Source organism: Drosophila novamexicana, unplaced genomic scaffold, assembly GCF_003285875.2.
Source record: "Drosophila novamexicana strain 15010-1031.04,08,12 unplaced genomic scaffold, DnovRS2.1 tig00000986-arrow-arrow-pilon, whole genome shotgun sequence".
Taxonomy (NCBI): Eukaryota; Metazoa; Arthropoda; class Insecta; order Diptera; family Drosophilidae; genus Drosophila; species Drosophila novamexicana.
In genome coordinates, this window is record NW_020824835.1 from 1,594,485 (window position 1) to 1,622,230 (window position 27,746).

A 27,746-nucleotide genomic window follows, 5' to 3' on the forward strand; every position below is an offset into this window, starting at 1 on the left:
GTCCAAATTTCCATACACATGAACATCGTGTATATATAAATTTACATATATATAAGTATACTTATGTAGATATACGTATGTATATGCATATATATTCTAGTTGCGTCAGTTGGGCATTTCTTTTATTTTATCTTTCATTATTCACTTAATTGAAATGCCTTCAAAGTTAAACAAAAACAAATCAATTGAGAGTTAAATATGTAAAAAGTGTACAATTTAAATTAATAAACAATTAAAATAACTGGACTGCTTTGGGAGTTGCAGTTAAATAAATATTTAAGCCTTGTGATTTACCATCATGAGTTATTTACCAACTGTTCAGATCTGTTTCTTAGTAGCTATTCGCAACATATCTATAATTTATAAAACTGATTTATTATTGTAGCTGTTTTCGCTGCGGACTTCAACTGTGCTTGGATAAACAACTCTTACATAAAGCACTAAAAGCATTCGATTGTATTTGCATTGTCCCAAATACTTAAAAGTTTTGCCTGTCAATGGGTAGCGCAAACAGCCGATTCTCAAATCAAGCAAACGAATTAAATACAAAATCAATTAACGCGACAATTAGCAAAAGGCAAAAGATACAGCATCTTCTCTCTCTCTCCCTTTCTCGCTCTCGCTCTCTCTCTCTCTCTCTCTCTCTCTCTTTCTCTCTGTGTCTCTATACCTATATATATATATATGAAGTATTCAGATACAGATACAATGCCTCAACGTTCACATATCGATTAGATACATTTAGTACACTTTTGCTGTATTCATCAGATATGTAAATGAAATATTGTATATGCGACCTTTGGGAATAACTGAACTACGTATAAATAATTGTGACTTCTTATCGCACAACCTCAACCGCATCGATGTATTTTGGTACACCCCCTAGCAATAACTGTAATCACAGATTCCACAAAAGCCGCATTATTAGTTTCTCTTCGAATCGAATAATACTCTCGTGCTGGCACCCTTATATCTATAAGGCCCGGTCCATTTGCGGTCGTTGTAACCGGCCTACGAAATTTGCCCTCCAAACGATCCAAGACTATCGCACGAATCGTTTGTGTTTTTCATTTAGTTTTTGGTTTTTTATTGCTTTTTATTACGATACGAGTCTAAAAACCGAATAGGATTCTGTGCTTTCATGTAGATTCAAATTGTATAAAAATATTTTATAGGGGAAATGCTAGCACTAAAAATTTGTAAAGATTTTAGTATAGAGTTAGAAAAGCATTCGAATATTCAACAAATATTTTTCGGAAATACTTAATTCAGGAATCAAATAGAACGCATGTTCTAATAAAAAAGATATTGCTTAAATAAATTAGGAACCGCAGAATTAATCAATAAATATATAAAAATGTACCAAAAAATGCCAAACACAAAATTTCTAAAGAATGTGAGAAAAGCATTTGAGCGAATATAAAATTTTTTTATGAATTACTTCATTCATTAATCAAATATATTTTGTGTTCTATTAAAAAAGTAAAAGTTAAATATATATAGCAGAAAGTAAATCAATAATCATATAAAAATATGCAAATATTCAAAAATAAGACTTGTTTAATATAAAACAACTCAATGTGATTGAAATAAACAAAAATACTTAAAATTTATAAAAAACCAAATTTAAAAGAAAGCTAGTTAAAATAAAAAAAAAACGAATAAAATAAAGGTGTAAATAAATTAAAAACAATAAAGTATAAATACCAAAATCACTTTTTTTTAAATAGTCAAACCTAATCTACAACTTATTTTTTTATAACAAGAGGAAAAACAAGAAAAATCAAAAAGTATAGTAGCAACAATCTTGTAAATGTCCCGTGATATAAAAATGATTTGAAATTTATTAATATACATATGCATGAAACACAAAGATACAAATTTGTATAAAAATAAAAACAACACACAAAAATGGCAAACTCAGCAAATTTGTGATACTTCTAATCTTCAATCTTAAGTGCACAACAATTTAAAAACTCAAATAATTTATGATATAAATTAAATCTGCTAACTGCGCCCAGCGGAATTCGCAGCAACAGTAAGTTTCCTAACTTGCAACAACAACGTGAAACAACCAAAAAAAAAAACAACAACAAGATAAAGAACAACAACTAGAGGCAACAGATACAATAGATTAACATGTTTACGGTGCCATTTCATCGGGACACAATCCTGACGGCCTCCGTCAGCGATGCATCCGTGCTGAATAAAAGCCGCACCGTATGTACAGAAACTCCGGCGGAGTCTAGCCAGCCGCCTATTTAAATTGATTTCAATTTTTGTTCGTGCTTCGGTTTGATTTTGTTATGATTGCTTTTTGTTTTTATTTTATTTTTATTTTAAATTTTTTGTTTGTTGTGCAATTGCCTTTGTTTTTAATTTTAATCTTTGTTTGTTTACTTTTGCATTGTTATTATTTTTTTTTTGTTTTCTACCTTATGTAATGCATTGTCTCGACCTATGCATGCAGCCCGCAACTCGACTAATTGCAGTGTTTAGCCCAAGCTTAAAAATCTATTGAAAACGGAAAACTTCACGAGCTGCCGCTGGCTTAACCCTGACATTGCTGGCTCTCCATTCCCATCTAACTTTAATTGATGCGCCCTTGAAACAATATTTCATTCTCCCAGCTGCCCCTCGCAACTTAATTTCTCAACATATGTATGTATCTCGTTCGCATGGCAACAATTTCTTTGGATTTTATTCTCTCTGCATGCATTATTATAACTGTAGCGTCTCTCGCTACCCATGCAAATGGCCAGCACATAAATGCATTATCATATAGAGTGCTTTTATTGCATTTATACCTCCGAGCTCCTCTCTTGCTGCGGCTGCTCTTGGAAATGAAATTTCTCGCGCGTGCCAAGAGCCAAAAGTCAGATACACAAAGTGACGCGTCGGCTACTTCTTGTTCGCCCGAACAGGAATTCTTTGATGTTTTTATCTCTATTTTCAGTTTTTCTCACTGTCATAGGCGCCAGAAAAGTTGGTTTTTTCACTGAATTTGGCGACTGTCGACCACACTTGACCCTGACCATGTCGTCCGCAAAGGAGCGTAACGTCTGGTAAACATTTCTCCTGTAAAGTTTTTCAAGGCACTCGAAAGGTTGTCCAAAGTGCTTTACAAATTTGTTGGTCAAGTTGTGGCAGAGTTTTAATGTGGAAAAAATAAAAATAAATAAATGGAAACTGAAATTTATTTTACAATATTGTATTTGACACCATTTTTTTAATATTCCTGTCAAAGTTATTGTTTACTTTTGATTTTTGTCAAAGTCAATGTCAGCGAGCTTATTTTAATTTGCCATGATGTTTATCTGCCAGCTTAAATATTTAACAAGCATATTAATATTGCAGTGTTGCCACCTCGCAATGCAATATACTGGAAACACCAAACAGTGTTGGTAAATGGTAAACAGCTTAGAAATTTTAATATAATACAAGTTAATCATTATGATGGGAGCTTAATTTACTGGCTTTTAATCAGGTCTGACTCTAAATATGTAAATTATCATTGAATAAAGCTTAAACGTGCCTCAGTTAACAGTTTTTCATAAACGCCAGATCCTATTAGCAGTCGCTTGTAGCGGTTGGGGCCTTGTGAATCCCCGAGCAACACAACAAATAATCTTTCTTATAAAAAATATGCAATCGTATATTGCACAACTAATAAACTATAATTAGGAATTATTTAAGAGTAGCATGGAAATAGTTTGCTGAAAATTATTGCTAAAGCTGGATGTTAAAGTAGCGTATTAAATTTAATTACAGCATTTTTCATAATATTGCTACGTCAAACATTTTCCACATTTCGCATGCGAGTTTCTCTGATATTTTGCCAATTGAGTTTATATAATTTTCGGCGATATATGTATATTTCTGTCATAATTGCAAATTGGCGTTAAATAAACAAAAGCTGAATATATATGTGCGTGTGCGCTTATTTGTAAACAAATCCAAAGCGAATTTTGAGCAGGTTGCTTTCAACTCGTGCACAAAGAAATCTAACTAAACGCTCGAAACGAATCGCAGGTCATTACAAATTGGCTAAGGAAGCAGTTTGGTAAACAGTCTTCAAGTTTAACCAACTGCCAATGTAAGCAATCGCGCTTTCTGTTTGCTTTGACATTTGCAATTAACATTTAGAATAGCTTGTCACGCGGTCATTAAACATATGCCGAAGGTTCAAAAAACCTTTGGTTGCTCTTTAAAATTCATGCGGCAATTTGTCTGTTTGTTTTTTATTTCTTTTCGCATTCGCAATCCTCCAGACACTGCGAACAGCATAAAAAAGCCATAAGCCAGCAAAAACAGGGAAAATAAAGCAAACCGAGTTGCAATAACAGTCGCAACAAAAGTTCATAATAACTCATTAAAATTGTGGCTCAGACTCTTGACATGCGACATTTGCAAATATTGGAAAATGTTCTATATGCCATCTACTGCAATTTCCATGGGGACACAATAAATTCATAGTTCATGTGTTTAAATGTTATCGTTTTTCTTCTCTCGCCTTGGGAGGCATAGAAGCGATAGCATTTTATTTTCTCATCAAACACTTTCCGCTGGTTCGGCTCACGGTTTGAACCAGTGCCTCGCCCTGAACCTATATTTGACTATTATTTGGTCAACAAATCCGGCTTAAGAATGCCTTCATTATCTATACAAAATTGAAATAAGCAGCTATAATACAAAAAATGAACACTACAAATAATTAATTTAGTTGCTTACAATTGCAATATTAAATATAAAGCAATTTGAAGTTAGGGGTATTCCCAAGTCAATCACTTAGCAGCTTGCACTTGCATTTGATTTTCATTTTTGTTGCGAAAACAAATTTTTGACAACATGCAAAACACTTTAATAAATATTAAATGCATTTGTCTGACTTGTAAATCATGTCATGGCAAATGCCTGAAGGACATGAAGCCAGACAATCGGGCGGCATACAAGGAAAAAACAATTGCCGGGTATGTGAAAAGCACAAATCTGTCGGAAAACACGCCCCCGTCTTGTAATTTGAGTTTTTGTGGCTCGTCAAATATTTGTTGCCATTTCGCGCAGTTTAAATACTGTTGAAGTTGCATCAAAATATATGTATGCATATACAGACATATCGATGGGTAGTCGTCACATTTAACAAAAAATCAAAAACAACCTTTTAATCGACTACAGTAAAAAGTTAAAGCACGTACATACATTTACAAATGTTCATGGAAACAAAAAATGAAATAAAAGGCGTCAAGAAAAATGCGCACAAAACGCGATGTGAACGTGACGTTGAATTGAATTCCTGTGAAATGTTTCGTACAAAAATTAAAGGTAAATATGTGTGACAGTACCTGGTTTGTTTGCCAACCTCAGTATATACGCTGTATGCACCTAAGAAGGGCAGAACAGTTTTCAATAAAGCTAAAAACAGAAAACAACTGTGACCCTAAAATCAACAGCAATTAACTTACTTTCAGCCTTCAGTTTGGATTATATGAATGCTTCTTTTTGGAGACACCAAATTATGTATACCATATGTTTATAAAGTTTTGTATTCTCCACGCAAGTTAATAAAAGCGCATCAACAGCACAATTTACAAGATTTATTGCTCTACATATAGAATATCTGTCACATTAATGTCTAACAAATTTATCAACCTATAAAAAGCTTAGGCAAGGCGTTTCTGCTGAAGGAAAAATGTCGCGACGTGCTAACCAAGTGTATCGCCTAGGAGATAGAAAAGCGTTAAGCCTTGTAGAATCCAAAATATTTCTCATCTATAAAAATAAGGCACTTTTACTTCTTATTCCCTTCTTACTCTCTGGTATATGTTTATAGTATTTAAGCCATGCGATCACTACGTACAGGGTATCTGCCAGTCGAGCCTTAACTTGAGCATACGTTTTTAATAAATATATCTCATGTAAACAAAAATGAAGCAAAAACATACTTGAAGGAGTGTATGCATGCATATATGTAAATGGATGTATGTATGAACTTATGCGTATCTATATATATTTAAATATATATGTATATCAGCCAAACAAAACGGCAAAGGCGCGTTGCTAAGCGTGTCCCTGCTACCTATCAGCTATATAAGCGACTACACTTGTGTATGTATTTATATATATTCGGAAATTTGTCAACTTGAAGTCTGCAGAGAAATGACGTCACGATCACTCGGCCAGCGGCTGATCAGCTTCATATAGACAAAGAAGAGACAGCACCAAAATCGAGAAAAAGAACCAAAAGATACATTTAACTCAATTTCGGTAGCCAAAAAGTAGCGCAATTTAATTTTGCATGTTCGTTTCGTTATTTTTGCCCTAAAGTGCTGATAAATGACAATTAGTTGTCATTGCAGTTAATGTATCTCACAGATACACGGCATATCTTCTAGACAGCGGCACTATGCACTGACATTGGACTTTGTAATTTGCTGGCAAATTTGGTTTGGCTCTTTGGCAGCATTTCAATGCCGCACAATTGGGCCAGAGGGCAGCCAAAAGAGATCAGAGCCCACTTGTGAGAGAAAGAGTTCTCTCGTTATTTCTCAGTTCCCTCTTTCTCTCTAGGGAACTATCGCAACACGCAGCGGACAGCTGTTCAGATTGGGAGATTCATCAGATTCAGCTGCTGCTCCCCTGCTACGATGCATTGCTCAGATATTTGCGAAGAAGCGCAGACATGATGTCTGCACATGAATAGTGAACGTGATAATGAAAAATACGCTCGCTTCGAAGAAAATCAGAATATATTTATAACTTTACAAATTTGATATTTATTGAAGGCAACAAAAAAGCGCGCGATAAATTCTAGAATATGTACAAAGACTTGATAAGAATACACGGAAACATTTTAAAAGCTCTCATGAGATTTTTAAGAATGTCGTAAAGTCTGTAGTAGAAACTCAACAATAAAGTACTGGGAGAAATATCCCAACACTTATGATATATAAATTTCGTATTGGAATATTGGAATTCTTCCACTTGGATTCCTTAATTGAGCCCCTACAACATCTTGAAGTACTGATAAATATATCAAACCTGTTTCACTACTAACCTATCTAATTGAATTGAACTTGCCTTAAACATAGTTATCGCTCATCTTAATATAGAAAAATGTTGTTGGCTATCTTGCAAAAATGTAGTCTTTATCGTAACTAGATATAAATCGAGAGTTTATATTATCTATCTGATTTAATAAATGTACAATTTTTTTCAAAACAATTAGCAGGGATGAGATTCTTTAGGATTATTTTATCTTAACCATGCAATATTTTACAACAATTCAACTTTTAAGCAGCATCGTCTAGAATATTTATGAACGCAGTGTCATAAAAATGTTAATTGTATACAGACTCCCGAGTTGTCGAGTTTTTGTCGCCTTTCAAATAACATAATCATAACATAACCTAACCGAACCTAACTGAACCGAAGTAAATCTACTTTGTCGGTGTCATGAATTTGATGTCCGAAAATTTCATTGCAAGCCGCAAAGGCACGACCAAAAAATACCCCTAAGTGACAAAGCCATAAAAAGTGTCATAAACTAAAGACAAAAGTCATTAAACTGAATGGGATGACAGACGGGAAACTGGACAGGACCAAAGCACAAAAACGCACCGAACGGGCATTTAGTCATCCAACCAACCTATGAGGTGGGCGGCGGGGTGGAGGGTGCGTGGAATTGAGGGTGTGGAGCATGTGCATCCGTAATGAAGTTGTTGGCTGTGCAGTTTGTAGCTTGTTGTTGTACTTACCGCATGTCTGTTGTCCAGGCAATCCGATTTGAAGCTTAATCTCTTATCCGCTCTCCCACTCTCTCTTATTTTGCAGATGGCCGAGCTGATGCATCAGATGCGCGATCCAGCGCACACGCTCGGCGGCTCGGTGGGCAGCATACCGCAATCACTGATTGCTGGTGCTGGAGGCACCGCCCACGGTTCGCTGAATGGCATACATGCGACGCCGGCGACAAATCTGAAGATGAGCGAGGCGCTGCGCAATGCCCAACACGATGCTAGTCCCAATCCCGTGAGCTCCAAGATGAAGGCATCCAAATCGTACACGCATGGGCTGAGCAACTCCTCGGGCACTGTAAACATTCCCACGTCCACGTCGGCACAGAGCAATCTGTCGCTGCTGGCGGACATCTCGCCAAATCACACACACTTCTTTGAGGTCATGTATGTGGGCAAGATACGCGTCTCGCAGAAGCGTGTGCCCAACACCTTCATTGACGACGCCCTGCCGAAGTTCAAGGCCTACGATGCGCAGCGTTTGCGGATCTTGCAGAATCGCAAGATGTCCCTGACCAGCGAGGGCGGCATCGGGATTGAAGCCAAGAGCGCCGGCGGTGCACTCAAGGGCCATGAAATCAAGGAGGTAGACGAGGAGGAGCAGGAGTCACAGCCGAAGCCACAGGTTGAACTACAACTTACAGGTGTCGAGGCGGATGCCGTACCACAACAACTGGACTCCACCTCCTCCAACAAGGAGAACAAATCGCCAGCCAAGCGTGCGCTGCTACGTGGCCAAAGCCAAATAGAGTTGGGCCAAAAGGAAGTGTAAGTATGCCCATAACGAACTGCCTGTTGTCTGTCCTTTATACCCCCGAAACCCCCCCTGACCAAAATTTATTCAAAAACCTCTATAAAAACGCAAGCAGCCCGGAGGATTCTAGTCAGCAACAGGAGGCGCCCAATGTCATTGTTAACAAACAGCCGACGCCGCCCAGGGAACAGGGCGAGGCTGTTGCCACAGCAGCAGCAACTGCAGCGGCAGCTGCAACTGCTCCAACTCAATTGCAGGCGCACTATGCGCTGGAGAAGTAAGTGGCGACCTAGTTCAGAGCCCACGCACGTTTAGTTGGTTATTTAGTTATCCTTTTAGACTTTTTCAGGTTTTTCTTTTCCGTTCGCTTGTTTTCTGTTATGTTTTTGCCTTGCACCAGCGCCTTTTTCATTAGCATGCCACGCCCATGAAAGCAAAACTCCTATATATGCACGCACAGCTAATCCTCTCCTGATTCTACCTTCCTTATAGCATACCAAAGCTGAGGGATCGTTCCGCCTCCCAGGGCTGTATACCGCCGTATGCGGAACAGAATCGCACCATGGTCTTCCTGGTGGGGCGCAGTGATTTGCGGCTCATCTCGCCGGATCGCAAGCAGGTGCTGCTCTACAAGGATTTCAAGGATGTGGCCAGTTGTGTGCACGGCCAGAAGTCGCTGGATCACTTTGGCATCATCTGCCGCGAACTGAACAACGAGGGCTACATTGGCTACGTTTTCAAGTGCCAGTCGGAGCACGTGTGCGATGACATCGTGGCGGCTATTGCTCAGGCCTTTGACACCTGTGCTGAGCAGAAGAAGAAGCAGGAGACGCAAATCTTCAGCTGCGAACATTGCCCAATGCTCTGGTACCACAAGCTCTGCACCGACGTGGAGGGCCTCTCCGAGAAGAAGACGCAGGCCATGATCTGGCGTCGCATTGCCACGCTAAGCGATGAGGAGCAGGAAATGGTGTGGGCCAAGTACTGCGGCTCCGAGAAAACCAACTCCCCGGTTGCCGAGCAGAATCAGTTCCTCATGATGCTGCTGCGCGCACACTGCGAGTCGCGCCAGCAGCGTCACGTCCACGACACCGCCGAGAATCGTTCCGAGTTTCTCAATCAGTATTTGGGCGGCAGCACAATCTTTATGAAGGCCAAACGCTCGCTGACCAACTCTTTTGACAATCTGCTCAAGCGCAAGCCCTCTAAGGACGACATTGCCGTGCCGCCACACAATCTGCGCGATATACGCGAAGGTTCTGCCGAACCACTGGGCGCCGAATCGCCACCCGAGGGCTTCCGTTCGCGCTCAAACACTGTGGGCGCCAGCCCCAGCAGCAAACCCAGCGTTGAGCAGCTCAAGAGCCCCATGATGGACATGTAAGTGCAAAGTCGGTGGTTAGCCTACCGAAACTGTTTAAGTTTAAGTTAAAGTTGCCATCACGCGTCTATAAGTCGCCTACTTGGGGGCTTGATCTCCAAAGATCGCGCTTTCGCTATACCGCGCGGAAGAATTGAATTACTATGGATGACACACATTAATTGACCATTTTCTTGTTTTTTAAACTTGTGAATATTCCTTCGTTTTTTGTGAATAATAACAAATAAAATAATAAAATAAACTTACGCGTGGATTTGAACCGGTGACCTTTCGCTTGCTAGTCCGACACGCAGACAACAAAATCTCGCAGGCAGATCGGAAGTCCACGTCCTAGCATTCCCTTGCAACCCAAAAGGGAGCCCTTACCTTTTAGGATGCTTAGATACAGATTATGCTTAGCATATACTTAATCAATTAACTGACACCAATCACTTAATAATTCCTTCATTTGCAGCTTTATCAAAGTGGGCAACAGTCCGAAAGAGGCGGAAACTCATCAGGGCTCCTGGCGCCAAGCCATACTCAACAGCGTGGTGACACCCTCCAAGGGTCTAGACAGCGAGGCGCCCACCGAGTATCTGTCGCCTATGCGCAAACGTAAGTCATCTTGCTCTGATCTCCTCTTATGATCCAATCGAATCAATCTCTTACAGCTGTCAAACGCGGCAAGAGGGATGCAGCCGAGCTGCGCGAACTGTGGCGCACGGCCATACGACAGACCATTATGCTGAACCGCATGGAAACGGAGAATGCCATGCTGCAGGCGCGTCAGAACGAGAACGAGCTGAAGCGCATCAAGCTGGACTACGAGGAGATTGTGCCATGCGACAAGCAGCTGATCGAGCGCTGGGAGCAAATCATTGAGCGCAACTCCATGCAGATAGGCAACAAAAAGGATCCCAAGGTGTTGCGCCATGCCATACGCACCGGAGTGCCCCGGTCCAAGCGCGGCGATGTCTGGACTTTTCTGGCCGAGCAGCACTCGATGAACATGGCGCCGGTAGACACGAAACGTTTTCCCAACTACAATACGCCGTATCAAACGCTGCTCAAGCATCTGACCGAGCATCAACATGCGATATTCATTGATCTGGGACGCACCTTTCCCAACCACCAGTTTTACAAGGATCCTCTGGGGCTGGGTCAGCTGTCTCTTTTTAATCTGCTGAAGGCCTACTCCATACTCGATCCAGAGCTTGGCTACTGCCAGGGCCTGGGCTTCATTTGCGGCGTGCTGCTGTTGCATGTAGGTTGATCCTTGTTAGAGTCTTCTACTTTGTATTAATGCCTCTTCCTTGCAGTGCGACGAGGCCAGCGCCTTTCAGCTGCTGAAGCATCTGATGTTCTGCCGCAACATGCGCACTAAATACCTGCCGGACATGAAGAAGTTCCAGCTGCAGCTGTATCAGCTGTCGCGTCTGGTCAAGGATCATTTGCCCGATTTGTACATGTGGCTGGATCAAAACGATGTCTCGCCCACTTTATACGCTGCGCCCTGGATCCTTACCGTATTCAGTTCACAGTTTCCGTTGGGCTTTGTGGCGCGTGTTTTCGATCTGGTTTTCCTGGAGTCCTCCGATGTTATCTTTAAGTTTGCCATTGCCCTGCTCTCGGTGCACAAGCAGCAGCTCCTCGCGCGCGATAACTTCGAGGAGATCATGGACTATCTGAAGTCGGTGGTGCCCAAAATGGATTTGCACTGCATGGAGCAAACCATGAAGTTGGTATTTGGGCTGGAAATTAGCAAGCAGCTGGCCGAGTACAATGTGGAATACAATGTGCTGCAGGAGGAAATAACCACGACAAATCATCATCTGGAAATGCTGAATCGAGAAAAGGCAACGAATCAGCATCTGGAGCAACAGCTGCAGGTGAGTAGCTACAAGTTTATTTTCCTTAGGGCTTTTTAATTACCGACCATTATTCTGCCAGTTCGCTCAATCGTCAATTGCACAGCTGGAGACTACACGCTCCTCGCAGCAAACGCAAATCTCAACGCTGCAGTCGCAGGTGCAGTCCCTGGAGCTGACAATACAAACGTTGGGCCGTTACATTGGCCAACTGGTGGAGCACAATCCGGATTTGGAGCTGCCCAGCGAAGTGCGACGCATGCTGCAGCAGCTGGATGATCTGGAGCGGCAGCGACGCAAGCCAATCTTTGCTGAGCGCAAAATTGGCAAATCCATTTCGGTCAACAGTCACTTGGGGTTTCCACTCAAGGTGCTCGAAGAGCTGAGCGAAAGAGACGAACCTGGTTCGCCACAAAAGCAGAAGAAGGAGAAGACACCTTTTTTTGAGCAACTGCGCCAGCAGCAACAGCAACTACAGCAGCAGCGCAACCACACAAATGGCCATCCGGAGCTGACTGTTGTCCCACCTGCGCCACCAACGCGTCCCAATCGTCTGCTGGACAATGCTAGCGCACGCAGCGTCATGCAAACTAAGCTGGACGAACTAAAGCTGCCGGATCATGTCGATAAGTTTGTGGCCAACATCAAGAGCCCATTGGAGGTCGACTCTGGCGTTGGCACGCCCCTCAGCCCGCCCAGTACTGCAAGCAATGCTAGCAGCAACAGCACCGGCAGCAGCAGCACTGGCAGCAACAGCAACAACAGCACCAACACCGGCAGCCTGTTCAGTCGCATTGGCTATAAAAGCACGCCCACAGCACTCTCGCCGATGACCATGCGTCCGTATTATAGTGGAGATATTGCCATAACCACAGCACCACACGAACACGAACAAGTAACGGAGCCAGAGCCGGGCATGCATCCACTCAGCATGGTGGGCGGCGATGTTAATGTCCGCTTCAAGGGCACCACACAGCTCAAGTCCATTCGGCCCGTTCATCATATGCGTGCCATCACCTTGTCCGGCGTGCCGCCGAGCAGCGCGGATCCAACGGTGGAACTGCCGCCACCAAGCAGTGCGGTCCCAACGATGGAACTGGCGCCACCGGCGGCGCCCAACGGTCGCAGCTAACGGTTCTGATTCATCAGCAAGCTGCTGCGTAGCCTCTACCGGGAGACGATTCCTGAGCAGCCCTAGACGCCCAAACGCTTACCAGTACACCTCAGTTGCGGCTTAGATGCAAAAAAAAAAAAAAATAGAAAAAAAACAACAAAATACAAAAGCTACAAATTTCATTATGTTGCATGTTGCGCACAAATTGTTGCCATACATAAACATGTAATGGAAATCGCCCTCGAAACCTAAACGTTATATACATATATATATATATATATATATATATACAGACCCTATATATACATACCTACATATATATATATATACTAGTACTTATACATGGAATTGGATAAATGCTTTTGCAACAAGAATTTTATAAATTTTGGCTAACATAAATTGTTCGTAAACCACCTTAATCAAATCGACGCTTAGACTATATATAAATCCCATATATATGGCCTGATATAAGGAATTTGCTTAGCAGAGTCTCGCAGTCTCTAGTTTTGTTTAAGTTTATCTATTGTTCAACATACTTAATTTGTAACGAATTTAATTAGTTTTACTTGTTGAATTTAATGTTTCTTTAGTTTTAGTTAATTAGTTTAAACAGTTTCGCCTAATTTTTTATCAAATAATCATTTGTACATTATTTCTATTGGTTCTTATTGTAAAAGACAAAAACAAAAATCTAAAATCCAGCAGCATATTAAACAAATTCCGATAACATTTGCATGTATGTGTACATTATAGTAGCTATATAAATTTCGAAATCTCTTCTTGGACTTGGATTAACTATATTGATTGTTTAAATATACGTACTTATATGCGAATATAAGAAAAATTAAATAAGTATATACGAAATTGATAAAGTGCTTCATTGTTAAGTAAATTGCTTAGCTGGACTCTTTTTCATAGAGCGTCCAGAGTTCTTGTGTAGCTGATTTGTGTTTAGTCAATGAGTAAAAGAAATCATATAAAATACAGTAATAAATTCAATAACAATTATTTAATCGGCATTCAAAATATTGTTTTCTTCTATGGTATGAGTTGTATATGGGATAAACAGAAGTTTGTGGCAAGATCAAAACATATAATTTTAAATAATATTGTTTTATTACATTTGTTAAGAACTAAGCTTATTAAAATTATGCATGAACGATTCTATAATCCATTGGCAACCAAAGCTTTTAAATATACAAAAATTGTGATGACATTACCCTTAATCATTTAGGTCAACCTTGGTCCCTTTTTAGAAGTTTTATTTTTCAATGCCAATCTTTGCTCCTGGTCCAAGCTGTTCCAAAAACATATATATTTTTTGAGCAAACAATAGGCCTGGTCACAAAGATATGATATACATTGGTATTCTTCTGTCACCTCTTTACAAGATCAGCTTCCCCCTCAAGTAGCCCCTGCCTTCACAAGCTGCAGCTGCTGCTGCACAGAATATGGCATTCAGTGTTGCTGATGTGGTCATCTGCTTGGGATTTTGGTGAGGGAACATGAAATTCATGGTTAATCAACTGGGACTTTCATTTAAATTTAGATAATCAGTGGACCAAAATTGATGCCCATACAAGTATGCAGCAGGGTTTTTCGACAACTGAATCAACGCCCCGTTCGCCTGGTACCTTATTTTATTGCCAATGTCTATTGATAGTCCTTAAAATGACCTTAATATACCCATGATATTACAATTATATTTTTCAAAACTAATTTAATTGACTGGGTTTAATGAAGTCTGATCTTGCAAAGATATACCTTTCTTTTGTCATCCGGTCGGCTTTTAAACAACTATGTACAATGACAGTTTAAATGTGTTTCACCAATTCCGGAAAATCCACTCAGCTGGGTGGAAATAGAGGTTCAAGGTAGTACTGGAAAATTTTATTTCTCTCGTAAGGGAAACTTGGCTCAGCTAAATACATAATAAATAATTTTAAAAGAAATTATGAACTTTTCGATTTTTAAATATTAAACATATATTTCTTAAAACATAATTCATAGAATAATCCGACATTAAAACAAGAATTTTCATTAACATATCACAAAGGAATTTTTATTTTCTATTGATTTAACCCCATTTAAAGAAAAGCTCCTAAGTCCCGCATAAACTAAAATTAAAAATATTTTTTGTACATTCATTTTAAGGACAAGCAAATTAGCTATTATTAAGCTAAGGAAAACATCACAGTTTTAGTTAAACTAAATTCAAGTTTTATTTTTTGTTTTTTTCTTCGAAATGCTGAAATTTTTGGATAAGAAAAGGCTTTAATAAAAAAAGAAACAAATATTGACAAAAGCGAATTCAGCAACATTTTGCCACGGTTTTCGAACCAACAAAATGTGGCTGAGTTGGCTTTTGCAGAAGGAATGGGCTAAAAAAAGGCAAAGGAACGTCCTGGCCATTGCATCAACATTTCACTGGAACCCCTTAGAAGAAAACCTGCTTAGAGCCTGATGCCTGGCCGCTGTCTAACAAAACGTCCGAATCAGTCAGTCTTCTACATAACTACGACTACTTCTATACACACATATACATGTATACACCTATTGGCATCTGTTGAGCGCTAGGACGTTCCCATCTACTCCTTGAACTCGGGCTTAATGCTAAACTCGCTCTTCGGCTGCTGCTGGACGCCCGCCGCTGCCGCAGCGGCCGCTGCGCTGAAGGCGGCCAAATTGCCAAACATGGACGCATTCTGTGGCACGGCCAGCATATTGGCAGCCGCGGCGCCCGGATACAGATTCTGATAGAAGAGCGGATTCTGCAGCTGGAAGAGCGCCATCAGATGCGTCAGCTGGAAATTCGGCGCCGTTGCAGCGTCCGCGGCAGCTGCGGCGGCGGCAGCGGCCGTAAAGTTGGGCATCAGATTGGGGAACAGAGCGCTGCTCAGTGAATTGCTGTTGGGCGGGGGCTGGAACTGCGCCGGTGCTGTTGGCGCCGGATTGCTGTCGGTGTCCTCCAGTTTCAGACGCTTCGCTTCCGATTGCTGTGCATCGGCGGGCAGTTGCTGTGCGGAAACAAATCATAGATAAAGTAGCTGGTGCGAATTTTCAAACGGCAGGCACTTACAATCTTCTTGGGCGGCCGACCACGTTTGCGTGCCAGAAAGTGTTCCGCGGAGAGCGAGGAGAGCGGTGTGGTGGAGTTGGAGCTGTTGCTGTTGGCGGCACTGGTCGGCAGCGGTGTGGCATCCAGTGAGATGGTGTCGTCCGTATCCTCCTGTTTGCTCTTGAACTGCTGATAGGCCTGTTCGCCATCCTGGCGATCGTGCTTGCGCTTGTGACTAATCATTTGGCTGCTCGAGTGCAGGATGTAGTTGCAGTTCTCGCGCACGCAGTGTATGTGATTGCACACCGTGGAAAACTTGCAGGACTCGAAAGGACACTGTTCCGTTTTGAGTATCTTCTTGAAGCCATCCTGTGTCAGCTGATAGTCCTTCAAATGGTACGTCTTATGCTTGTCTGCAGAGTGGGGCAAGCAGATGCTGTAGACTTAAAATGGAATATACGATCTGCAGGATCACTCACCCATGTCGGCCTTGTTCTTGAAGGTGTGATTGCAGCCCTCGCGACAACAATGATAGTGCGATATCTTCTTGCCGTAGAAGGGGCAATCCTCAATGCGACAATTCTCGTGGGCGCGAAAACGCCGGAAACCCTCGTTCACAATCTCCGAGTCCTTGCGATGGAAGTTGGCGTGCATCTGCACATCGCTGGTGCTCACATAGACCTTGGGACAGTGCTCGTAGACGCAGTGATAGTGGGTCTGCTTCCAATTGTAGGCACAGCCATCGCCATAGGCGGGCGCACAGTCATCCGCGGAGGAGAACCGTGCGAAGCCCAGTTTGAGGCTCTCCTTGCGCTTCTTGTGCCACTTTAGATGGCGTATGATGTCATCTTTTTTGCTCAATATCTTGCCCTGGCAGGGCTCATCGTAGCAGTGAAAATGCTCGCGCAGCGTCTCCTGGCGACAGAGCGTATTCTCGCACTCCAGATACGAGGACACCTTGCGCAGATTCTTCAGATTCTCCTCGTTCTGCAGAAAGGCGTCCAAGCTGCTGGCCGTGCTCAGACTAACAATGCCCTTGCCCTGATCACTGGAGGGCGGCGGCGTCAGCAGCGAGTTGCTCTGTGCCAGGGGCGTGCTCAATGTGGCCTCATTATCGATGCTGGTGACGACATTGTATGAGGAGTCCGCTGGCTGCTTGACGGGCGTGTACTGCAATGCATAGAGCACAGAACGAACGGTTTGTTAAATTAAATAATAATAATATTCCTACAAAATCAGACTGCTTGGTGCCAGTGGCCAGTAGCCAGCTGCAGGGTTGAGGAACCCACGCGTTGTCAACACAGCAGCTGTTTGTTTTCCTTGGAATCGAGTTGATGTTTACATTGAGCAAGCAAATTACGACAAAGTTTTGCTTCGGTTATTTTTTCGCGCAAAGCGCACGAATGTTCAGCTTCCCCACATTTGTGTCGAGCCACTCTCGAATTACAGGCAGCGTGGGAGTTTATGATAAACATAAAAAAACACATTTAAAGGCTTGAAGAACCCAAAAGGCATGGCAGAAAAACTTGGCTTGCTGTTAAAATCAAAGTTTTCCAGCAGGAATCGGGTGTATTTGAACGAAATATATAATGGCAATGCGAAGATTTTTGAAGAATATTCTTTTTAGCAGATTTGATTTATTGAGTTTAGTAGCAAGAAATTTATTAGGAATCATATTAATTGATTTTAACAAAATAAGCAATACTCGAAAATATGTTGAGTTGTTTTTAAGCATATTGTAATTACTTTCGGAGTAATTGATGTATTAGTAGTAGTAATAACAGAAGTATAAGCAGTAGTATTATGTAATAGTAGTAGAAGCAGTAGTAGGAGTAGTAGTAGGAGTCCTATTATCCGTAGTAAAGGTTGTAGTAGTAGTAGTAGAAAAAGTAATAAAAGTTATAGTAGATGTAGTAGCAGTAGTAGTAGTAGTAGTAGTTGTAGTAGCTGTAGTAAATGCAAATTGTAACAATAGTAGTAGAATTGAAAGTACAAGAAGTTGTAACATTAGTGGTACTTAGCAATAGATCTAGTACAATTAGTAGGAGAATTATTAATAGAATAAGAAGTAAGAGTAGTATAAGTTGTAGTAGTAGTAGTAGTAGAACAAGAGGAAACGTATTAGAAGTTGTAGTCGTAGTAATAGCAGTAGATGCTTAAGTAGCTGTTGTATATGTAGTAATGGTAGTAGAGGTTGTAGTAGCAGGAGTAGCAGGAGTAAAAGTTATAGTAGCAATAGTATAACCAAATAGCAGTAGTAGTATTTATATGCAGTAGTTACATTAGTAATACTAATTGATGTAATATTTATGTAGTAGCGAATAAAGAAGTCATATTAGTTTTAGTAGTAGAATATATGGTACATTAGTTGCAGTCGTTGCAGTAGATATATTAATAGCAATATATGTGCATTATAATAAAGGTAAAATAAGTAAAGTAGAAGTGGAAATTTAACAGATGAAACAGATGAAAAATTTAATATTTTTTATAAAATATCCTCAAATGAAATTGATAAATAAATTTGAAAAATCTTGTATAATATACGTAGCTTTCCTTTAATAGTTTGCTTTTTCAAATGTAAATAAGGGAAATGGAAAGCTGTATTAGACTCGATTGAAATCTATTAAATATGAAGATATTTAAATATATATAAAAAATAAAAATTAATAATAATAATTATGAAGAATAGAAGTTCGAAGAATTAACTTAGTCTTCATATTTATTAAAATTCTTAATTGAAATTATGGGTCTTTAATTTATGTTCATTATGCTCTCATCTGTTTCTTCATGCCGCATTCAATCATATTTGTTAATTAGTTATACAGAAACGTATTAGTCAAAAGAAAATTAAAAATCTTTTGGATAAAGTATCTTGTAATTTGAATTTAAATGGAAAATGCCCGAAAAGGAATATAATATTTTTGATGGAATAATTCTTAATTAGAGAACTTACCATGCTGGGCGAGTCGTTGCTGTCGGTGGTGCTCGTACTCTCCAGCGGCTGTATGCCGGACAACAGGAGCAGCTTCTCGGTGCTGGCGCTGGTGCTAGCATCATTGGTGCTGGCCAGGCCCGAGGAGCTGCAGCTGTTCAAGCTCGACAGCGGCTTGTCGTCCTCATCATCGAAATCCTGCTCATATTTGACTGTGACTGCCGAAAGGTTGCCAGCTGCAGATGTTGCTGCTGTTGCTGCTGCTGCACATGTTGCTGCTGCTGCTGCTACTGCTGCTGCTTGCTCGTTTGGCGTTGATGTCACTGTGGAGGATTGCAAAAAGTTATTTATGGGAAATTGCTCGCTTTTCAGGGAGTTGGGGAAATGCTCTAACAGCATTTGCTGCGTGGAGCTGGGCGTGTTGGGGGTTAGTAACAGGTTTGTTGTTGATGTTGTCAGCAAATGTTGCTGCTGTTGCTGCTGCTGCGGCGGCTGTTGTTGTTGCTGCTGCTGCAGCAGTTGTTGCTGTTGTTGTTGCAACATGTACTGTGTCAGTGGTGACAAAGTGCTCAACAACATTTGCGGCAACTGATAGGCAAAGTTTGTGTTTGTGTTTGTGTTGTTGTTAGGTGTTGTTGGTGTTGTCTGTGTTGTTAGTGTTGTAGCATTTTGCTCATATTGTTGTTGTGATAAAGCATTCAAATTACTATTGGGACTACAACTACGGCTACTACTACAGTTCGTGTTTTGCGAATTTGTTCGTTTGTGCGTTCTTGTCTTGTGTTGCTGTTGCTGCTGCTGCAGTTGTTGCTGCTGCTGCTGCTGTTGCTGTTGTTGCAGGCATGTGCTGCTGCTGATATCCTCTTTCTGTGTGTAGGCAAAGCTCGACAGCTGTTGTTGTTGTTGCGGTTGCTGTTGCTGCTGCTGCAGTTGTTGTTGTTGCTGCAGCAGGTTCATCATATAAAGCTGCATCATAAATTCCATTTGATTGGACATTTTGTGATCACGTTATATTTTTTTTTATTATATGGATAACACAGCACGGAAAATCAATTGATTTTTCTTTGATACAAAATTCTTGGTTCACAAGATTTTCACAGATTTCACAGCACACGCTCGACTCTGATCACGATCTTCAGATACTAATGGCACGTCTCTGGCGATCCTCGAAGTTCGGCTGCGCAGCTCAAACTGTTTCAACTCTTCCGCCACAGCCAGCTAATATAGCAAAAATTGCGCAAAAGTCCCCGCAGCAACCCTCTCTCTAAAAAATAATATACGAGATGTGCTCTTAAAAAACTGATCTGCCACTCGCTCTCGCAGTCCCGCACTCTCGACTCTCTTAAAAAATGGAAAACCTTAAAGCGTTGCCCGCTTCGTGGTGGTGGCTGAAGACGCACAACCCTTATAGTTTATTTAGCGCCCCGATTGTGGAAATTGTGAGGAAAACGAAGCGTTTCCCTTGCATAACATGTTCTGAGTTTGTCGCCGTTTTTTGCTAGTTTTTTGCTGCCGACCAATAAAATGCCAGCGTTCATGTAAATTTCTGCAGAAAAGCGAGTTTTTTAGGTAAAAATGTCATTGCGAGCACCAACGGCTGCTCAGGAATTTCCCCTGTGCATTGACAGCGAAGAGAGAGAAATATTGGAGAAATGTAAAGGAATGTGAAGGGACTTTTTTTAATTAGAAATATTTTAAAAATAAAAATATATACGAAATAGAAAGAGAGATAAGTTTAAAAAGCAAAGTTAACTAACACATATACTAAATATCTAGAGATTTTGATAACAATACTTGTAAATTTGGGTATGAGAAATAAATTAAATTCACCTTTGCTTTAATCAAATAATTAATAAACTTCTCTTAATCTTTCCTACTTGAATAATTTGATGCCTTCAAGAACTTGATGCAGATTTTAATTAAAACTTTACTTTATTTTTTTAAATAAAAAACTCCAACATACTGTTTAAAGATTTCACAAAAAAGAATTATGACATATATATCAGAAAGTTAAATAAATATCTGGTCTTGAATTCTTACGATAACGTAAAGTATAGTATAGTATGGCAAAGTATAATATAGTATAATATAGTATAGTTATCATAACATAGCATAGTATATAGTAAATAGTATACTACAGTATAGTGTTGCATATTGTAATATTTTATAATATTATACAGTACTGAACAGCTTATTACAATTTAGTATAGTATTGAAAAGTTAAGTATATTTAAAAATTGTAGCAAATACACAAAACAGACTCTTCTAGAAAACCATCGCAAATTTCTCATTGGCGTTTTTTTTCTCACAGCATTTAAAATTAATTTAAACGGATGACAACCTTTCCATGGGTACAATCAAAATAAAAGTCGCACCAAATGTAGAACCCGCATCTTGGTCTATTGAACAAATCCTTATGCAAATTGTTTGCACAATTCGATCTAAACTTCAGAAACTATTCGAAAAAATGGCGCGCAGCAATTGGCACAGCTGCGATTCCCCATAATAATCGAATGGAATTCATTCAAATGCAAAAAATAAAACCATTTTTGGCGCACAAAATTAAAATTACAAACGAACAAAAAAAATCTGCATTACAATCGCGCAAAAAAACACAATTAAAAATGCCAAAAACTTTCATAGGCCTCGGCAAAAAAAATTTGCATATAAAAAAAACGTTGCGAAAATGCGAAACAAGAGCAAACCCTTAGAAAAAAAAACGGTCGCCTCCAAAGGTTGCGACATGTAACATCCGCTGCGCAGGCGCACAAAATCCTTTCCAGTGTAATTTGCATAAATTATTGTTGTAAAATATTGGCACGCAAAAGGATTTGCATAATTTTGGCACAGGCGCAGCGACCCAGCCTCAGGCGAGAGCGGGCGACAGGCAGCAGGAACCATCATCAGGAACAGGATCAATACCAGCCACCAGCCAGTGTTATGCAAATCGACCTGTGACGGAGGAGGAGGAGGGTTACCTAGTTTACCTCATCGAACAGCGCACGCGCGCCATGTGGAATGGAAATATATGCAAATCAGCTGAGGAAATGAATGGAAAAGCAATGCAAAAGGAAATCCCTTGCCGAGCAAATCGATTGGCGAGGGGCGGAAGTCGAACTGCAGCCATCGATTGATTTCGTATGCCGAGCAGTGGACGGGAGTGGGACAGGGAGTGGGACAGGGAAAGGGATTGCTCTGCTGGTTTGTCACTTGGTTGGCGAATTGAGATTGAAGTGGATTTACCAATTGTTGCCATAATTGAGTGACATGGATAAGAGAAAGGCCAAGCGGCCGGGCAAAGCTACGATCTGCATGCATCTACCCAGCTATTGATTACAAAAAAGGTTCCACGGAAAATGGCAACTGGGCAACTGAGCAACTGACGGAAATCTGCATGAAAATGCGCACAAAAGCCCAAACATAGAATTGAATCCCGATCCCGAGTCGCTTTGTCGACTATAACTACGAGTAGAATCCAACCCAGCCCTGTTTTATTTCTGTTTCTGTTTCTGTCTGTGATTTTATTTTAGTAGAATGCAAATTTGCATATGAGAATTTCATATTCAGTTACAAATGTTTTCATATTGTGTTTTGGCTTTTGTCTGCCAATGCGAGCATTGATTGCTACTCGTCCTTGTTCCTGCTCTCTCCTAGAGCTATGGAAAGTCAATGGCTGTGTTATGTTTAATTTCGCAGGATAACAATCGCTTTGCTCATAGAGCGACAATTATTATTTCTGGCTCTACAAATGTGTAACTCTTGCCATCGGGATATAAAAGGAATTAGCATTACATTGGGGAATCCTTTGGCAGGTAAATTGGATGACATGTTTTAATTAGCTGAAGCCAACTGCGAGAGTGGAGAGTGAAGGGCATGTCTCAAATAGAAATATAAAAGCCCACACCGAGTTATGGTTTTATGGGAATTTAATTGAAGGTAAAGTTGGTCTTAGTTGAGTGTATCAGGAGTATAGAGAGTGTTTATATCTGCGATGCAATCAACGTGAGAAAATCCTTGGGAACACTTGGAACTCATCTTCCTAATTACGACAATTGCCTGTGGCATCTTTTGTCCTTTCCTCACAATTTATGCTAAAACGTAAACAAAACGCGTTTGAATATTCAGTGGGCCGGGACACCCTTAGGAGCCCAAGGATAAGATATCCTAAATGCATCGATAATTTGCCTATTTTCTTCCTTTTTGTGATCCTTTGTTTTGGGATGCGTTTGGCCGCAGATTTATTGCCTCAACAAAATCTCAACTTTTACCCCCGAAAACGAACAAGAGCATGCTCAGTTCGAGCCTTAAGTCTGGATGATATTTCAATAAACTCTTGGCATTTATGCATTATGCAGTTATTTTGCGAAGGAATTCATTGAACACTTTGTTTGGTCAACTTCGTTGACCCTTGACGAATAGATTGGGTGCCGCTTTGCATAAATCTTTGAGGCTATCAATGACCACGGGGATGGCTAATGGGATCTTTTGTCAACACAACTGTGAGCACAGAAGTCTTCTTAGGGATGCTTTCGCTGATAAAAGATGGGACACTTTAAGGAAATGAAGTCATTGCAAATGACAATGCAAATGTGCGAAGTGTTGTCCTAAGATCCTGTGCACTTATTAGGGGAAGTTAAGGGCATACGCTGACCATCTGACTGACCAACCCGGCAAAGGACACGCGTGCGAGTCCTTAAATAATTTAATGCCGGTCAATTCATTGAAACCAGTTACGAGATGATCCAGCTCTTGGCCGATGGGTTGGCGGGAGCATGAAAGGGTTGCTAATGGTCAGTGCCGAGGTCAGTTTTGCTTTAGGAGCAGCACGCGACATCCTGGAGGCTGCAACATCCGATAACGAATCGCCATTTTTTATCACAAAAAAGATTCAATCTATCACTCTCCGCTTCTAGCTTGTGCCCCAAAAGGCTTTCCTGCGAATTTCTTGAGAAATGTCCGTTAATTTGAGAACATGCTTGGGTTCAAGTTTAGGTTCAACAAAATGGCTGACCTCTGGGACGAGCAGCTCTCGAATGCCAAGCAGGACGATGTTGAACATGTTGTCATACTTATCCGAAGTAGGATACCCAATTGTAGACAAAATGGGAAGATAATTTGAATGCATGACCGCAAGCGAACCCTTTGAGCCGCCATTGTCCTGCTGTCCTGCGGAGGCAACAAAAGCAACAACTCATGCCCAACTGCCACCCCAGAGCCAGGACACGCTGGCAACTGCCAGGACAACTCGCAGTCCCGCTCGCAGACGCGATGCTGCTGCCGCTTTTGTATTTTCATATTGACCAGATCCCGCAATGGACCGCCATATGCCATGTTCCTCGAAGGGGTTCGTCCTTTTTTTTTATTTTTGGCTGAAATTTTCTTCGCGGCCTTTTCGAACATTGAATGCCAGTGTCCAAACCGGTTTCTCGGTGTGTGATTACTTTCATTTGGCTTCGCGGCCGTGAGTCCGGTCCGGTTTTTAGGCAAGGAAGTCGTCCTTTTGGGCGACCCTTCAACCCTTTTGTTATGAGGATGCGCAAAAGCGAATAAAATTGCAGCTTTCGCTTCATTGTGTTTTGCCCAGAATGCCAGGGCTCAGATGGGAAATCTTTTCTCAAGTTTTTTTCTTTTCATCTTCAAACGATAATATCTAAATAACCGTTATAAATTAAAGCCGAGCATTCGTATCTGGACCCCGCACAAAATGGCGGCATTAGCCCGACTTGTTGACCATCTCAATTTGTCGCAAAGGGTCCTGCCACGCGCTCAAAGGATGACCACCATAAATGACCACTTAACACCTTTCGGCAAACCTGTTTGACTGCTTGACCAGTAAGAACGAGCGGCACGTGCCTTCAAAATCCTTTAGGGACAATGCGAAGCACACGCGCTGACCATTGGTCAAGACGCGCCTACCTAGCTCATCCCTCACTGTCCAGGCCACTTCTTGAAGATAATCTGCGACTTAACGCTTGTGTCCTTATTGTTCTCTGAAATGCACGCGTGTCCTTTTAACAAAATTAAGATCTTATTAGCATTCACAATCTCTATGGGTATTCATGAAACAAGGCAAACTGAACCTTTGCATTCGCCAAGGGTCAAAGAAATTGAGCAAACAAAATGTTAGCAAAATGCTAAATGTATTTTCATGCAAAATTTCACAAAATGCCGAGTGTTTATTGAAATATCATCCAGAGTTAAGGCTCGAACTGAGAATTCTCTTGTTCGTTTTCGGGGGTAAAAGTTGAGATTTTGTTGAGGCAATAAATCTGCGGCCAAGCGCATCCCAAAACAAAGGATCACAAAAAGGAAGAAAATAGGCAAAATATCGATGCATTTAGGATATCTTATCCTTGGGCTCCTAAGGGTGTCCCGGCCCACTGAAGCGGCTCTCCGCTTGAATATTCAAACGCGTTTTGTTTACGTTTTAGCATAAATTGTGAGGAAACGACAAAAGATGCCACAGGCAATTGTCGTAATTAGGAAGATGAGTTCCAAGTGTTCCCAAGGATTTTCTCACGTTGATTGCATCGCAGATATAAACACTCTCTATACTCCTGATACACTCAACTAAGACCAACTTTACCTTCAATTAAATTCCCATAAAACCATAACTCGGTGTGGGCTTTTATATTTCTATTTGAGACATGCCCTTCACTCTCCACTCTCGCAGTTGGCTTCAGCTAATTAAAACATGTCATCCAATTTACCTGCCAAAGGATTCCCCAATGTAATGCTAATTCCTTTTATATCCCGATGGCAAGAGTTACACATTTGTAGAGCCAGAAATAATAATTGTCGCTCTATGAGCAAAGCGATTGTTATCCTGCGAAATTAAACATAACACAGCCATTGACTTTCCATAGCTCTAGGAGAGAGCAGGAACAAGGACGAGTAGCAATCAATGCTCGCATTGGCAGACAAAAGCCAAAACACAATATGAAAACATTTGTAACTGAATATGAAATTCTCATATGCAAATTTGCATTCTACTAAAATAAAATCACAGACAGAAACAGAAACAGAAATAAAACAGGGCTGGGTTGGATTCTACTCGTAGTTATAGTCGACAAAGCGACTCGGGATCGGGATTCAATTCTATGTTTGGGCTTTTGTGCGCATTTTCATGCAGATTTCCGTCAGTTGCTCAGTTGCCCAGTTGCCATTTTCCGTGGAACCTTTTTTGTAATCAATAGCTGGGTAGATGCATGCAGATCGTAGCTTTGCCCGGCCGCTTGGCCATTCTCTTATCCATGTCACTCAATTATGGCAACAATTGGTAAATCCACTTCAATCTCAATTCGCCAACCAAGTGACAAACCAGCAGAGCAATCCCTTTCCCTGTCCCACTCCCTGTCCCACTCCCGTCCACTGCTCGGCATACGAAATCAATCGATGGCTGCAGTTCGACTTCCGCCCCTCGCCAATCGATTTGCTCGGCAAGGGATTTCCTTCTGCATTGCTTTTCCATTCATTTCCTCAGCTGATTTGCATATATTTCCATTCCACATGGCGCGCGTGCGCTGTTCGATGAGGTAAACTAGGTAACCCTCCTCCTCCTTCGTCACAGGTCGATTTGCATAACACTGGCTGTTGCAGGATATGCTGGCTTGCTGGGTCTCCGGCTGGCTGGCACCTCCCTTAAAAGTCGCCTGTGCCAAAATTATGCAAATATTTGTTAAATGCGTTTTGGGCATCAGGTCCTCATGGCAAAAATTTACATAATGCTTTGTTAATGCTATAACCCACATTAGGGTTGTAAAAAAGTAGACGTTATTTTTTTGTAAAGATTGGCAGCTGATTTTCGATTCGATTTAATGAACTTTTGCACATTTCGCTGCCAGGCTAAGAAAATTAATTAAAGAAGCAATCGTAGACATTTCTCTGACAATTTTCACGCTTTTCAGCGAAAACAAACGAAAAACGCAAAAAAAACTTGGCCAAATAATTTATCATAAATATTTGCCTTTTCAGCGAGTGTCCAATTTGATTGATGATCCTTATGAGTTCCTCAAGGCTGCCCAAAATAATCATTAGTGAGGACTCAAGTTACGATCGCAGCAATTTTCTCACGAGTTTCTTGTAGATTTTGCAACACAAATAATGAAAGTTTCTTTTTTTTTTGTAGGGTTGTGCCGTAAAACTAATGACAATATTAAAATAAATGATATCGTGCAGTGTTATAAGATACTTTTGCCTAGGTATCCTGCAAATATTTATCCTTTCCTTTTTTGGGCAAAATGTTGCTAAAATGCGCAGGAATTTGAGAAGCCATCGAGGCGGATAAAGGAAGGAAACTGATTGAACATCGAAAGGGTTGCAATTGGAGAAACTTCTAATGCCCGATTTTCGCAACCCTTGGCGAATATCCTTTCACTGCATGGGGTCAGCTGGCAAAGTTCTCTGAACTCGGCTGCAACTTTAACGCAAGAAAAACGGAGAGAAAAATATGAAATTATAATCTTATTACATCGTCACAACAAACAGCACAACACGGCGCCCCATCCTAGGCATCCTTTCTTCTTTTTTTCTCTCTCGTTTCTGTTGATCATCTTCAGCTGCCATTTCGGAGCGTCGGTCGAGATCCTTTGCCTGCAAATTGCGTGCCAGCCGGAGATACGCGCATTGCCGAGACATTTGTCCTTAATTCTTACTCTCTTACAACGCAATCCTTTCAGCTACGCACACACACACACAAACGTGTCCTTACAAAAAGGATTACGCCGCATGCTTAGACAAATAGACGGTTGGCACACATCTTGTTAGGAGTTTGGCTTCCAATTGAGGGTGGATTGGTTTCCTCTTTTATTTCTTTTTTTGGGCATTTTCTATACGAATTTCTTTTTTTTCTGTGGAAAAATCTT

General features: G+C 41.0%; 2 protein-coding genes across 8 annotated transcripts in view; one reads left to right on the forward strand and one right to left on the reverse strand.

The window, feature by feature from the left end:
• Nucleotides 1–13,918, forward strand: part of LOC115765668 (TBC1 domain family member 4) — a 34,427-nt gene extending 20,509 nt beyond the window's left edge. The window contains exons 1-8 of one of the 7 annotated variants that reach the window (XM_030709329.1): nucleotides 1,887–2,220; nucleotides 7,831–8,561; nucleotides 8,663–8,824; nucleotides 9,040–9,927; nucleotides 10,383–10,525; nucleotides 10,582–11,174; nucleotides 11,230–11,799; nucleotides 11,861–12,910. In XM_030709329.1, coding sequence (XP_030565189.1) covers nucleotides 2,140–2,220; nucleotides 7,831–8,561; nucleotides 8,663–8,824; nucleotides 9,040–9,927; nucleotides 10,383–10,525; nucleotides 10,582–11,174; nucleotides 11,230–11,799; nucleotides 11,861–12,910 — 4,218 coding nt within the window. In that variant the 5' untranslated portion in view covers nucleotides 1,887–2,139. Of the gene's footprint in view, nucleotides 1–1,886; nucleotides 2,221–5,281; nucleotides 5,323–7,830; nucleotides 8,562–8,662; nucleotides 8,825–9,039; nucleotides 9,928–10,382; nucleotides 10,526–10,581; nucleotides 11,175–11,229; nucleotides 11,800–11,860 lie in introns of those variants that run through there. The other 6 variants (XM_030709330.1, XM_030709331.1, XM_030709326.1 and 3 more) reach the window with 6 other exon arrangements.
• A 1,562-nt stretch (nucleotides 13,919–15,480) lies between these two features.
• LOC115765761 (transcription factor castor) lies at nucleotides 15,481–19,878 on the reverse strand. The gene is made up of 5 exons (XM_030709423.1): nucleotides 19,590–19,878; nucleotides 18,904–19,205; nucleotides 16,430–17,120; nucleotides 15,972–16,363; nucleotides 15,481–15,909 (listed from the first exon to the last, which is right to left on the reverse strand). Exons 1-5 carry the CDS (start codon nucleotides 19,876–19,878, stop codon nucleotides 15,481–15,483), a joined length of 2,103 nt encoding a protein of 700 aa, XP_030565283.1.
• Nucleotides 19,879–27,746: the final 7,868 nt, after the last annotated feature.